The sequence below is a fragment of the Macadamia integrifolia genome, unplaced genomic scaffold (genome assembly GCF_013358625.1).
Source record: "Macadamia integrifolia cultivar HAES 741 unplaced genomic scaffold, SCU_Mint_v3 scaffold2151, whole genome shotgun sequence".
NCBI classification, from domain to species: Eukaryota; Viridiplantae; Streptophyta; class Magnoliopsida; order Proteales; family Proteaceae; genus Macadamia; species Macadamia integrifolia.
The window spans coordinates 25347-40603 of record NW_024868542.1 but is presented as its reverse complement, the minus strand read 5'-3'; the positions used below and the strand labels follow the sequence as shown (position 1 = coordinate 40603).

The 15257-nt window shown below is 38.4% G+C and overlaps 1 protein-coding gene across 1 annotated transcript; it reads right to left on the bottom strand.

Annotated features, from left to right (window-relative positions):
* Positions 1-1030: 1030 nt before the first annotated feature.
* On the bottom strand, positions 1031-14275 carry LOC122065909 (dnaJ homolog subfamily C member 7-like). The gene is made up of 5 exons (XM_042629730.1): positions 13988-14275; positions 12119-12196; positions 11864-11939; positions 1385-1458; positions 1031-1292 (listed from the first exon to the last, which is right to left on the bottom strand). The coding sequence occupies exons 1-5, from the start codon at positions 14273-14275 to the stop codon at positions 1221-1223; spliced, it is 588 nt and encodes a 195-aa protein (XP_042485664.1). The 3' UTR covers positions 1031-1220.
* Positions 14276-15257: the final 982 nt, after the last annotated feature.

The following is a 15257-nucleotide window of genomic DNA, read 5'->3' as shown; positions in this document are numbered from 1 at the left end:
GTAAATCAGTTTCTGGTACAAGTGTGGTTTTGTTGCATGTCATGGTTGATTTTGGGTGGAAGGAATACAAATGAGAGGATTAGGTTTAGTCGACAAGTCATAATCTACTGCAATCCAACTGATATCCTGATTAATAGTTTCTGCCGAAGAAAGAAGGTCATTGTGCTAGATAGATAATGGATTTTATGAGGAAGAATGGATGTCAGCCAAGCTCTTCAATTACTCAGCTATGATGACTGGGTTATGCAAGGAAGGGAGAGTACAAGAGGTCACAAGAGGTTTTCAATGAGATAAGAAACTCTCCGATTTAGAACCTGATGCTGTTGGTTATACAAGTGCCTGTTGGTTATACAAGTGCAAGTAACTGCTTCTGTAGGGCTTGAAGAGTTGATGAAGCTCTCCGGCTGCTAAAAGAGATGAAGGGGAAGGGATGCAGAACTCATACCATTACCTTCGATGTGATACTTGGAGGTCTGTACAGAGAAAGGAGATTCAGAGAGGCCTCTGAATGCTTAAGAGGCTGCCCTATGAGGATGTTTATCGGAACAAAGCAAGTTACAAGATTTGAGTTAAATCTTCTTACGCAAATCGAAGGATATGGAGAATCCAACTAATTTGTTGGCTCTAATCCAAGTATCCAATGAGGGTATTTCAACTTTGGTCCTTGCATCTGCCTTCTCCAATTTATCACTGATTGCACTCTCAGATTGCCTTTTATTAACACTTTGGCTAAACCTCTTACAACCCAGCCAAATGAAGTACTCTGCTTCATAGACTGTAGAGATGGAAAGCTCATGTTTGTTTCTTTAGTAAAAATCTCTTCAAACATGAAAAACCCATTGTAGTTGAACAGATTACGAACTATAAGAAGGATATTAAAGATATAAAAGTTTCCGGAAAAAAGTATGGTGGGGATGGGCTTTTTTTTCTCTTTTCTTTTTTTTTTTTGGGGTGGTGGGTGGTGGGTGGGGCGCGGGGGTGGGGGGGACTCAAGTAACTACATGATCGAAGGTACAGATTAGTCTATGGCTGCACCAAAAAAAAAAAAAAAGATTAGTCTATGGCCTCTATATACATCCGAAAGTCAGTTTAACTGCCATACAGTTTTAAGTCCCTACAATTACCCTATAACCTGTTTCAGCCTCTATCAAAATACATCTTTCTTGCCTCAACATTTCAAGATTTCTTCACAGTGGATCTCTATTCATGCTTTCTTTACTTCACCAGATTGAATGCCGGATCCCAAGGCCATTGCATGTTAAGATTAGGCCCTTGTATCGGTTAAGGTAATCCTACACATCAAAACAACAGCTTAATCTAGACGAAGATGAATAAAGAAGCAGCATTAAAGGGCCCAATAAAGAGATTGGAGAATTTTTCTCACAATGAGATTGTAGTCATCAGCAAACCGCATTCCTTTTCTGTCGTACTCTGCCCTTTTGATGGGATCACTTAGAACTGTTTAAAAGGAAGGAAACAAACATATCTGGTTCAGAAATTTTTGCTGCAGTCAATCCATCCACAAATGACCTGATATAGATGAATTTTTTCTTTTGAATTCATGTTACCAGTCATGTTTCTTTTTTTATTTTATTTTGTTTCCGCCGCCCGGGGGGGGGGGGGGGGTTAAGACGAAACCATAGGCACAAACAAACAAGGAAAAATATAAATCAAAATACAACAATTCAGCCTTATCCCAACTAAATGGGGTCGGCTACATGAATCCGTGCAAGGGCAAAATAAGAATTGTAATAGTAAAACGAATAATAAGAATTGTAATAGTAAAACGAATGGAAACACTAACTCCTCGGTAAAACCAACATAAATGGGGTTCGCTAAATGGATCCCTGTCCTCCAATCAGCTTTATTCGAGGTCATACCTAGTATAGGACCTAAACTATGCACGTCTTTCCTCACTATTTCTCCTAGATCTACTTCTTGTTCGTATAGTCTCAAAGTTTGCTTATAGAAAACGAGGTTGGTTTTTAACCCTTCACGTATGAGTTGCCCATGAGCCTTGTGCTTCCCTTTACAGAAGGATGAGGTAAACATTTTTATTATAGCTCTTGCTCGTAGCTTTGTTCCTTATGGTTATTTTCAGCCTGCCCCTATCTCTTTGAGTTCCTTCAATCTGAATCAAATCACTCCTTACTAGTTCATCCAAGGCCTCCATTGGACATGGCCATGCTACCTCAAATGGCTTTCTCGGAACTTATCATGAATCAGTTCAACTCCTAAATCTGCCCCAATATGGTCATTCCTTACTTTACCCTTCCTAATTTTGCCTCACATCCATCTCAATATCTTCATCTTTGTTATACACAACTTATCTATATAATTCTTCAGAATAGATCAAATCAATATTGAAAATCCCAGCAAGATTTTGCTTTTGCTAGAAGCAGATACAATTAACCACATATTGACGACAATGCTTTGGAACAGGCAATTGACTCAGAGCATAGCGCAATTTATTGGGAGCCTCCCCAATTAACCATTGGATAGAACCAGCACCATGCAGATTGGCCAAGTTTCCAAGTCAAACTCAATCATATGGCTCACCTGTGTTGAACCGTTTTCCCAACCATCGGCCGATCCGGATCAGTTGATCCATATTGGATATCTAGGGTTGGGGCATATCTTTGGCCTATTCTTGACCGATCCAGGCTGATCCAGATCCTGATTCCTTCCAAATCTTAACCTGTTGATTTTCCATGTGGAGTAATGCTCTAGGCCCAAAACTTAGCACAAGTCAAGAGTGACATGGACAAGGTGTCAGAAAATTTGGAATCCAACTAAGTGGTGAGGTGGCAGCCCCAAACCCTAACCCTAATGAAAGAATTAGCCATTAGGTCTAAAATTAAGGAACTAGAATAAGAGCTAGAATAATGTACACATGTAATACATTTCTGATATCTAATCATCCAGAGATGAGATGGCTGAAACTCCAGTCAAGTGGTGGTATTGGAAGGGCCAATCTGTGGAAAAAAAGGCTGGGGAAAACTTCACATCAGAGTGCAATGGGCTATGGAATGATTGCTGCCAGTACAGAGAATAGTGGTGATCTGGGTATGTTTAAGGTTCAGAAGTTAGGGTTTGCTGGTAGTGTCTGACAGGGAATGGTTTAGGAGGATTATGGTTCAAATTTGAGGGTAAACAGGGCAGAGTTGAGAGACATATAATAGATTGTAGGTAGCTGAAAATTCGGCTTTAAAACAGGGTATCCACGGGAGTTGGAATGGGCCAATTATTGAACTGTATAATTAGGAATCCAACAATCAATGGACAGGAACATTCCCTACCCAAAATTCACAGGAGAAATTCAGTTCTCACACCACAGTGAATCCACACTGAATCGCGAACAGCAGTAATATTTCACTAATAAAAAACCGTGCTTAACAATGAAGGACCGACCCCTATTTATAGGGGAAAAAAGCCTGTGCTTCACAGTGAAGGGCCTTGTTACTTTGACCACGTACAAAAATTCCCAAAACTACTTGTGGATCAGAATTAGAAACTAGCCTAGAAATAACTAGAAACCATTCTAACAGACCTGCCATCAAACTTCTAGAACCTTATAACAGAAATTGAAATGCCTAGAAATTACTTGGACTGAAAATAGAAATTAACCTACAAGTTAAGAAACTCAAAGGATAGAAACCGAAACCAAAAAATCTGACTACACCTTCATGTGGGCTTATAGAACTGGCCCATTACAACAGTACACCCAAGAATGCATAGCCCATAACCCACATAACCCATTGGGACTTCAAATTTAGACTTGATCAAGCCTAATCGATCAGATTGATAGCCCTTGCCTGCATCAGGTTAATTTTATTATTATTAGTTTAATACTATCATTAGATATTTAAATAACATATCAATAAGTTGCATTGGTATATACTTATATTAATATATCATCATCATCTCCAATTTCTTCCCTCTCCCCCCATTTTCCTCCCTCTACATCGGTGCTACTAATTACTCAATTTTTTATTAAAATCCAATTGTAGAATCATAAAGGGACTCAAATCCCACCTTTGCAAACCAAAAGCTAAACATTGAATCGGAGCCCCAGTTCCAAATCACCTTATCCTGAATCTATGGGGAAAACGAAATATATCTCATAGAATATTCATAAAAAGAAAAACAATTAAAATGGAATATAAGAATAAGAGAGATTTTGAAGAAGTACATCACTACCAATGATTTATCAATACAAATTCCAGAGTTGCACACTGGATCATGGAAGAGTACTTTAATGTAAACTAACTTCGAGCCAGGAAAATACAGCAGAAAATTAGCTTGAAGAGGATCACAGGTTGTAGGAATAAGAACCAGAATAAAAGAAAAGATAATAAATTCAGAAATTCAGATCAAGTAGGTCTGAAAATGTAACCAACGGATATGTTCTGCAGATAGAACAAGCCTGCAAAATCTGGTTTGAATCGGAAATCAAAATAGTTCATTTCTGAAGAATCCAACTATCACTAGGATTTGTGATAGCAGTGCAGGAACTGAGCTAATTGATCAGAGAAATCAGGAAACAAGATTAGACTATCAGAGAACCAACCAACAGAAACTATATGCACAATCAGAGAGTAAACTGACCAGGTATATCACAGGTATTGCAACCAGTTAACAGATCAGAATAATAATGGAAAACAAAGTAGCCGCTGGATATGACCATGATTAGATCTAACTTTTGATTTCTGCCAGAGTGATGTGGATCTGGGTTCCAAAATAGGAATTGGATCATTTATGGGCCCATTCAAACAATTGAGAACCAAATATAAAGATGTGGTGGCAATTCTGTAAAAAATCTGAATCTGAAAGGGTTCAAAAACGAATAAAAGAAGAAAAGGCCTAAAAATGGTTTTGATTTATTTGCTACGGGTAAACTAGGAATAGGCAGACCTTAATGGCAGGGTGTAATTTAGTGGAGGACTGAGGGATGATGTTATGGGTAACCAGAAGAATGAAAGAAGGGGCTATGGAATCGTGGAAAGGTTTGGTAGACTCTCTTCTATCCCCCAGCCCAAGAAAGAAGCAGAAGAACCAGAATTGGTTTCGAGCAAAGAACTCACTTATTCAACCTCCAAGGATTCGAAACTTCAGGATATGGCTTCTGACCCACAGCCTTATGAATTCCAGCAACAAAGTCAATTGATTCAACAGTCTTAAGACTAATAGAGCTTTGCTGAAACAAGAACCAGTGGGAGTTGCTGGTTCAGATACAGACCCAGATGGATATCTCACAGGAGGGATGAAATTAAGGGAAAGAAACACAAGATTCAGGTTGCCCTAAGGTGAGGATCCAATACCCAAAATATGAAGGGGGAAAAAAGGATTGAAGTGATGCAGATTCTTCACCAAACTAGGCTTGTTTTATTAGGAATAAGCCTGGTTCAGTATATGCGGTTTTGAGTATAATGTACCACTTTTATGGGTCTAAACTGGGGGTATTAAGGCTGCATACAGGATTAACTAGTTTGTTTCCTTTTTCATTAGTTTCGTTTTTAGTTGGGTTCAATTTAAGTTGGTAGTCTTTGTTATTTCTTAGGAGTTAAGTCAGTATCTGAGTCAAGTCATCAGTTTCCTTTTTTAGTTTGTTTCTATTTTCAGATTTTGAAAACTTATGTAATAGGCAATCAATTGTGGGGTTTCCTATTTTGGAACCTTCCAATTGCTAGGTTGTATTCCCTCCTCCATTTGTAATTATAAATAAAGATGAGGAGGCTCTTAAAGCTCCCACGACTTTTACAAAACAAAATTTGCTGCTGCAGCTGCTATTTCTCTGCTGCCAACTTGCTTTGTGTTTGATCAAAGTGGATAGACTGGTGTGTGATCCAGTGACTCTGCGATGTGAAGCCCGAGAGGTCCTTCTCCTTACTTCTTCTTCTTCTCTTCTCAACCATCCAAGAGCTGCTGATCTGCCAAGGTTTCCACAGGTAATCGATACACTCATAGCTTCAGTTCTGCCCAGAATTTCAGAAGTTCCTATTTTAGTTGCTGGTCCCCTGAAGCAGTTTCAGCAACCAGAATTGGCTGAAACTTGAATCGAGTCTCCCTCTCATCTGGGCCTCCACTCGACCAGAAGATCTGGTCATTCAGACCAGCCATCTGAGAGATCTTGAAAATCTCCCAGATTGTCTTTAGTGTTTTTCTCAGCCTATACCTGAAATCGATAGGTGTTTCTTAGCCTATTCTGACTCCAGTGATCTCCTGTGATATGGTACATGTCTGATGGGTTATGCGAAGCTCATTTCAGTCCTTGATAGTCTCTATTTGGTCACCTACTGATCTGACCAAAGAAGCCCTAGTTAATTGAGATCGATACCTTTGTAGCTTTGTCTATAATTCTTTATAGTCTGATTTCCTGTGCAATTGTTGGGCTGGTTTATGGTTGTTCTTTGATTAAAAAAATCCTGCAATTGTGAGCTAGTTTGACAAGTCAACTAGCTTTACATTAAGTTATCTGAAATCATGGTAGGTCATGTCACGAATGCTGAGTTACAAAAATTGTATCGCGAGTTAGCTAAGGGTCAACAAGTACTGCGTGAGAATCAACAGAACATTGATGCTAGGCTTGACAAGAATGAAGCAAAATATGGCAATTTTATGGACGAGACTCAAGGTTCTCTCACTAAAATTCTTGCATTTATGGAGAGGTTCGAAAAGTGAGCTGATGAAGGACCATCTACACCACCTCCTCAGTTTCATGCTCTACGAATCAAAGATACATCTCACGGGCAGCAACGTGACCCAGTTATACCCCAAAATGTTACTCATAAATTTTCTGACAGAAATTATGGCATCAAAGTTGAGGTTCCAGAGTTCAGTGGTGAAAAGGGACCCGAAGAATATCTTGACTGGCTTACCAAAGTGAGAAGAATTTTTGCTTATAAATCCCTTCTAGACGAGAAGTGTGAACTCATCTTCACCAAGTTTATCGGGTACGCATGTTCATGGTGGGATGATATACTGCACTCCAGGTTTGTCAGGAAACTTGGACCTAGTACAAATTGGGAGGTTATGAAGCAAATTCTGATAGAGAAATTTTTTCCTCCTAATTACGAGAAGGCGATGTTTCATAAATTGCTTAATTTTCAACAAGGCAACAAAGATGCAGATACCTACACCATCGAGTTCGAAAACTATCTTCAAGATGCCGACTTCAGGAAACAGACCAACAACAGGTAATGAGGTATATCAGTGGGTTGAGTATTAAGATCAGACTAGAATTGGATAATTCCGATTTCAGTTCCGTTAATGTGGCAGCAGTTTATGCCAAGACAGCTAAAGAAAAATCCGTTTATTGGAAGAGTATGATCTAGACTCTTTTGGTTTATAGACCTCTACCACATATAGAGGAAAAGAAGCCTGAATCAGCAAAGATAATGATTGGATGAAGAACATCAAATGTCATAATTGTGGCAAAAAAGGTCACTAACGCCAACAATTGCACTTGTTTGGTGAATGTAGCAGAGAAGCAACCGACATACAAGAATGATTATGTTGATCCTGACTTATTTCCTTATTCCTTCGATCTTGATGCTCTCAATTATGATGATGAAGTTGAAGCTCACTCTACTAATCTTACATCGAGTTGAAGCTCACTCAACTAGTTTTACATCATTTTCCAACAAACTAGTTGACAAAGCTCCACTCTTCAGACAAACGAGTACTTTTCTACACAATTCAGGTTTTGCTGATATTCATACAATTGTTGATGCCGGGGCAGAAGCAAACTTTATCTCTGTTGAAATTGTTTAAGCACACAACCTTCCGCAAAAGCAACTTTTCAAGAAGAATCGTGTGCAAGGTTTTAGACCCACAACTCGAGAAGAGGCTACTGCAATTGTTTGAGTACATTTACAATTTGGGCTGCTCCAATACCATGTGCCTTGCTTAGTCACCCCATTAGTGCACTGAGACATTCTTCTAGGACGACATGCTAGTATTCTCTAAGATGATGCACGGAACACCATGAAAATGAGGCAAGGAGGCCGTACATACTTAATGGCGCCACACGGGTTATCGAACATGCCATGTCCGCGACAATCTCCTGCTCCCGTGCCACATCAGTCTACTCTCCCACCTCTTAAGAGTTATGTTCCCATCATCTGCTTCGAAATACGTGCCACCTCATCGACAAACGATTTACAAGGGTATCTTGGGAGCATGGCCTAACTCGACCAAGTTGAGTTCTTTTAAGATTGGGAGGACTAATGCAGTTGGGCAAAGGATATTTAGTTACTTTTTTTAGTATGATTTACTTCTTTTTTCTTAAATAGCTTGGGAGTCAAGTTTTATGTGATTTGGATTCCATATTTGTTTCAGTTTTAAATAAGAAAGTAGGTTATTTCTAAGTCTTTAAATAGAGTTTTGTACCCAACGATGGGGCTGGATTTTTAAAGAATTGAAATCATTGAAACTTTTGACTTGAAACCATGGCTTCCGTGAGGCTTGCATATCCCTACCTCCTTCTTTGATCTTCTTCTTCTTTCTAATTCTTCTTATTTTCCTGTAGTATTTTCCCTTTACCAAGAACTACCTTGTTTCTAGCAACAGTTGCAGCCCTACACAAGCTCATCGATCTCCTTTGTGTTTGACTTGCTTAGGCTGAGGTTTTGGTCGAAGTTTTCCCTCCCTTGGGCGACTCTAACCCTTGAATCTTAGGCCTGAAAGTGACCTTTGCTGTCAGAGATTAACCTGCAAACCCACCCAGATCTATATCTGCCGCGCTTGTGATTTCAGGAGCTTAGTATTGAGGTAATACCTGATCTGTCGGGTTTTTTTTTTGTTTTAGAGGGTTTAATAGAGACGGAGACGCGATCATACGCATGAAATGTCAGCCCTAATCGATAAACATTGAAGGAGATCTGTCCTCTGAAGCCTCACTGGTTTCCGCCTTGTCTCAGAATCGGGAGGTTGAAGACAAACCCCCTTCTCTTGGATTTGATATTTCTATCTCCACTTTCCCATATTACCCCTTTCTTTTTTGTTTATACCCCACTATCCTTTGTCTAAGTTTAATTCCGGATTATACCTCTCCCACCATACGTTATTCATTGTTTCTTAATTGGGTTGAATTGCAGTATTTACAAGTTTGACATTCTTATATAACTTCCATCTAATTACAGAGTTTCCACCTCCTTTGAAACTTGAGTTTATTTACTGTTCTTCTATTAGTTCTTTGATTTGAGTTACCTAACACTTGGACTGGCCCTATAAGCAATCCGATTATGGTTTTGGAATCCGAATCCAGATCCGCATCAAGTGGGAGATGGAATCCTAAGTTCCTAACAGAGGCGACTGTTCTATTGTCCAAAACAGAGCACCGGCAATAGAGAGAGTCAGAGGGGAAAGCAAGATAACTAAAAGAAGAAGAAGGTAGGAAGAGAGAGAGAGAGAGAGAGAGAGAGAGAGAGAGAGAGAGAGAGAGAGAGAGAGATCGCACAATGGGGGAGGGAATAGATCATATGACTATGATTATGCACCTATCCGGCACCATAAACATTTATTTAATCCATTCTTCAAAACTTAGCTCAATGAATAGGGTTACAAGCTTATTTATAAGAAAACCAAATTAAAACTTCCTAATTAAAGTCTAATACTGAAATCAAATGAATTCTCCTAATTACTTCCTAAGATCTAATCTAACACAATAAAGCTCAAATTGGTAAGTCCCTACTTAGCCTAATAACTACCTGAATACAAGATTACAAATATTCCCCAAAATGGAAGTAAAAAAAAATATTCCTAATAGTTTTGACTCCAAATTGGATACAATTATCTCCATCTGGATACCCATACGGGTTTGGATTGGTCCACGGTTATGCACCTACATCACAGAGAGGTAGGAGAAAGATAAAATTATAAACATGTTCGGAACCCACCTAAACCCTATGCTAGGAATCCACTATAGCTTGAAGAGAACCCACTCTTCCACTATTGATTCCACCTTAGTTTTCACTTAGAATCCACTAATAACCCCCTGAATCCACCGGGGTAGCACCAAATCCACAACACAAAATTCAGGAAAACAGATAATTTTGTCTTCAAATTGATGGGATGGCATGGAGGCCTTAAATGTATATATAGAGCCTAGTTCCTAGTCCTTTCATCCAACCAGAATTGACTAAAATAATGTAAAAATAAAATCTGATCAGATATGGAAAAAAAAACTGATTCAATCGTCTTCCAATCGAGCAGGCTAGGGAAGAGGCCTAAACTGATTTGCAAAGTTTGAATAATAAAGAAATACATCCCAAATCAGGACTGGAATTAACTAACAAGCCTATTTAAAGATAACAATTACAATAAGACAACAACTACTCAGCCTAATCCCAACTAAAGGGTTGGTAAAATGGATCCTTGTCCTCCAATCAGCTCTATTCGATGTCATACTAGATACAAGGCCTAAGCTATGCATGTCTTCTCCTAAGGCCATTTTGGGTTGCCCCCTAGTTCGTTCTTTTAGTTCCTTCAATCTGAATCAAATCACTCTGTTGTACTGGAGCATCCAAAGGCCTCCATTAAATATGGCCATGCCACCTCAAATGATTTTCTTATAACTTATCATGCATCGAAGCTGCTCCCAAATCAGCTCTAATATGATTATTCCTTAATTGATCCTTCCTAGTTTTACCACTCATCCATCTCAACATCTCATCTCCGCTAAAATAAGTTTATCTACATGATGCTTTTTAATTGCCCAACATTCTGCACCATACATCATAGCCGGGGTCATATTGACTGTCATATAAAATTTTCCTTTAAGTTTTAAAAGAATACATCGATCACACAACACTCCAGATGCTCCTCTCCACTTCATCCATCCTAGTTTAATTCTTTGTGAAACACCATACTCTGTATCACTTTCTTTATATATGAGAAAACCTAGATACCTAAAATAATCATTTTTGGAACCTCCCTCTCATCAATTTTTACCACCTCATTATCCTTCCTCATGTAAATAAAGTTACACACCATATACTCCGTCTTCATTCTACTTATCTTAAGACCTATTGATTACAATGTTGATGACCTCCATAACTCCAACTTGGCAACCAGAGACAGAAAATCACATAAAAATATACTGCTAGAAGATCCAATGATTTGACTACTGATAAGATAAGAATCCAGCTGTGATCTGGAACCTGAAATCGGAAACAGATCTGGAAGGAACCTGGAATGTCTGATAAGATTCCAGCTGTGATCTGGAATCTGAGATCAGAACAGAATCTGAAAGGAAACTGGAAATGTTTCAACATATCTGGGAATCGAAGTGGACCAGTTCTCATCCAGCCAATATAGCCCAAGGCCTGCTGATCTGCTGCTGGTTTGTTGGCCTGTGGCACTTCCTCCTTTTGTGCTTCTAATCTGCATCAACTTTGGCTGGCGAGGAATAGGAAACAGATTGTTTCCTCATGCTTAGACAGCACTGGGAAAGAAATAAGAGTACACAAACAATAGGTGGAGTTGATAAGCAACTAGACCATATCCAACCAGTAACAGCTCACTTTGGTATCTGGCAGACTGGCCCTAACAATCAGAAAGAATAGATTAATTTATTTTCAATTGCACTTTTTTTAATGAATGCCAATTATGAATAATTTACAATATTACAGATATGTTGTAATGCAAGAATTTATGCAAAGACAACATTGCTCAATAACCACTAACATCCTATTAAAAAAAAATCTTCTTCAACATTGAGATGTATTATCTCAATCATGTTTGGTGTAACAAATTTTGAGAGAGCTGCCAAGGTCCTCAAGTTCCGAGGCTTAAAAAAAAAACTATGAAATAGAGAATTAAATTTTAAAAAGGGAAGGGGGGGGGAGAAGCACATACTGACCCTCGTAAGCTTCATTTATCTCTTGAAATCTTGATGTTGCACTGTTCTCATCTTTCCGCTTATCTGGATGCCATTGCTTAACAAATCAAACCAAAGTGTCAGAAGAAGAATAAGCAGTTCACCTTGTAAGAAACACTGAAAAGCCATGAGCTTCAGAAAAAAAAAAAAAAAGGTACATCTAATACTTATAGAAGTGGACACAATAATATTGTAGGCAGTAACCCTGTTTTTATGGAAGCTACATAATGTACGCACCAATGCAAGACGAATATAGTTGGACCTTATGGTGTCCTCTGTCGCGTTATAGTCCACTTCCAATATTTTATAGTAATCCTAAACAAATGAAGATCAGAACAGGAAGCTACAAAGATTAAAAAAATAGTTACCCCAAGATATAATACAAACTTAGATGTCAAATTGTGACAATAGGCCCTAAGAAAAAAGAATAATTTCTTTCAAGAGGTAAGATAGACATGACAGCAGAAAGGGTTTAAATCCTCAATGCACAAGTAAATAAAAGGAAAAATTAACCCAGACTTGATGATTATTCTCATGTCCTTCCACATTATAGTTCACATTTAAGCCTGAAGTTGGTTTGAGTTGCACAACTTCACACCCACTTCTTCTCCTTCCAAGGCCAGGTTCTCCATACTAATTGTCATATCCTAGCACATTCCAATTCCAAATCTCTTCCATAACAGCAATCCAATTTGCTAAACTGGATTAATTAGAACCTTCATCTCTCATGGTGGAAATGGTGCAGTCGTTTGCTTGTGTGGGTGGTATAGGATAGCACCCTGACAATCAATCATTTTACCAAAGGATGCTTTATTCTTGTTTTCAGCTTATTTTGTTAAAGGGATGCAGAGGATGTTCCCTTTTCTGATTTTTTTTTTTTTTTTTGGTAACTCCTTTTCTGATTCATTGACCTTTAAAGTGATTGCTCAAAATAGATACCACAGGCCGTAGATAAGTATTCCCTCTCCATGTTACCATTGGCTCATTTATCTCATAATGGATTAACAAGGCCTGGACAATAGAAAGGAGATATGCACTGTACTAGCAAGATGATTTACCTTTCTTCTAAGATTTATTAGCCTCCACTGAAATCTCTCAATATATATATCATCCGATATATGCTGCCACTTGAGTGAACCTCTATGGTAACTGATTGACTACTCAGATGGATATATGACAAGAAACCAATAAGTGACCTCATTTCTTCCTCATTGGAACCTACTACAATAATTCTTCTTCATACTGCAGTAAAAATGGCACAGAAGGTTTTATATCCAATGAGGACTAAAGAAAGCACTTGTCGGGAGTGAATGATGCAAGTGGCAGGTTCTATGAGACATAGGGAAAAGCAACAAGGACTTGGGTCAAATAGCAAGGACAGACATGATACCTTATGATTAACACAAGGTAAGGCTATAGATGGTACGATGGACAAACAATAAGTAACCAATCCAAATTAGTTGGCCCAAGCCTTTTGTTGAATTGTGACTCAATCCAACTGTGAAGCATGACTTCCTGAGTTCCTCACATCAATACAACTTTGGGCAATATCATCAATTCCGGTATCTCTACAGCCAACTGATATACTTTAGAAGAGCTTGGCAACCTTAAGAAATGAAAAGCATCTAATTCTGGTTCTCATAGCATTTCAGTTCACCATCAATGCAATTATGGAAAGCCTCACCACAACAAAAACAGTCCATGATTCTGTCCAACTACCTTGCCAAAGTATCCATGACCCATCTCAATTATTACAGAAAAAGAAATGTGAAATTTCCCCATTAAAGACTGGTTGCGAACCATCATGTTTCCATCACAAACAACTCCATCAACGCAATCCCATAGATTCCAAGAAAAAAAAACCTGGCAGTAAAACCCCTCATCTTCCAACCAGAATAACCAGAAATCCAGCTCATTCTGGAGCTTACAAAAAAAAATCCCGAAAAAAATTTGCAAACTTTCCCTAGAAAAGGCTAAGCTACTTCTGTACCCGAAACAGTGAAAAAACAAAGTAGGGAAACCAGTAGAGAACGGAATAGCGGAACACGTGCTGAGATTCAATCATATATATTATTCGGAAGAAGCAGACGAAGGAGCGATGATTACCTTCGTTTTGGATAAGAGGGAAAAGAAATCGAAATCAACGTAGGTATCATCTTGTTCTGCTTCTTCTTCTTCTTCCTCCTCCGCTTCTTCGTACCAGGCCTCCGCTTCCCACATCATTTCTTCACGGAAACAGCGGAAGATGACAGAGTAGTAAGGGTAATGTGTACTCGTCAGTTTTTCCTGTTGGCTCTTCTGCTGGAATTGCTTAAAATATATTTGTACTACTACTCCTTGATTTCCCAGGTAAGAACATTCCAGAGAAGCCTGCCTAGACGGGGCCCAGCCCATTGTTTTGAGGCCCAAATTGAAGTTCCTATTAGGCCGTGCTGAAAATAGCCTAGACCGGGCTAGTAATTACCCCAGATATTGTTAGGGAAAAATCCTTTATTCATTTCCATCTAATGGTCCAACTGGAGATTTTATTTGAATATTGAGATTATCTGGATGACAATTTATAACATGTGACCTTTTGAGAGACGCTTACTTTGTTCCTAAAGTTTTTTGAATTAGAATAACAATTTGATCTCAAAATAATTTGAAACCAACTTACTATCATGTCATTTTCAAAGAGTTGTTATTGTCTAACACGTCTTTAGAGATAGGATACCTCTCCATAGAGCTCAAGGACCAGAAAGTGATCCCACAGCTAAGGGTGACCTCGGGACATGTGTCAGGCTCCTCCTAACCATGGGATCACTCTCTAGTCTCTGGACTCTATGGAAAGGAGCCAGATCCTGTCTTTAGACTACATTGTGAAACAAGAAGATTTATTCTGCTTGAAAGAAAAATTGTATTATACTGAAAAGACCAAAATATAAGGTTATTAATTATTTGAGTCCTTAATACATGGTCTGGCACAATGTAGCCCTTCTTGAAAAGAAAACCACTTTGACTATTGCTCTTGCTTTGACAGATTTTGATGACCCATACTCAAGTAAGGGCAATAATTACTCAGATTTTTGCTATGATTTTTTTTTTTTTTTTGTTATGAAATAACATAACGTTGACCATTTAGTGTTAGTGTTGAAAAAGGATCACAATTGTTCGTGTGTATGAGATCTACACTCCAACACTGTAAAAGGCTTCATTCTTCCTAGAGATTGTCATCTTCCCCTTGATACAGTCAATGCAAATCCCCAATTCTTCTAGGTCTAAGTGTTAAAAAAAATAATTTTATATTATTTATTTTCTTATTCGTAGGAAAAATAATTTTATATTATTTATTTTCTTATTCGTAGGAAAAATAATTTTATATTATTTATTTTCATAA

What these genes read in the sequence shown, in the direction of transcription:
- LOC122065909 (XM_042629730.1), bottom strand. Translation starts at nt 14,275, where the DNA reads ATGGGCTGGGCCCCGTCTAGGCAGGCTTCTCTGGAATGTTCTTACCTG. An exon ending in CCCTCTTATCCAAAACGAAG is followed by an intron (nt 12,197 to 13,987) that starts GTAATCATCGCT and finishes TCATTTGTTTAG; the next exon opens with GATTACTATAAAATATTGGA. An exon ending in CTGATGACTACAATCTCATT is followed by an intron (nt 1,293 to 1,384) that starts GTGAGAAAAATT and finishes TTTGATGTGTAG; the next exon opens with GATTACCTTAACCGATACAA.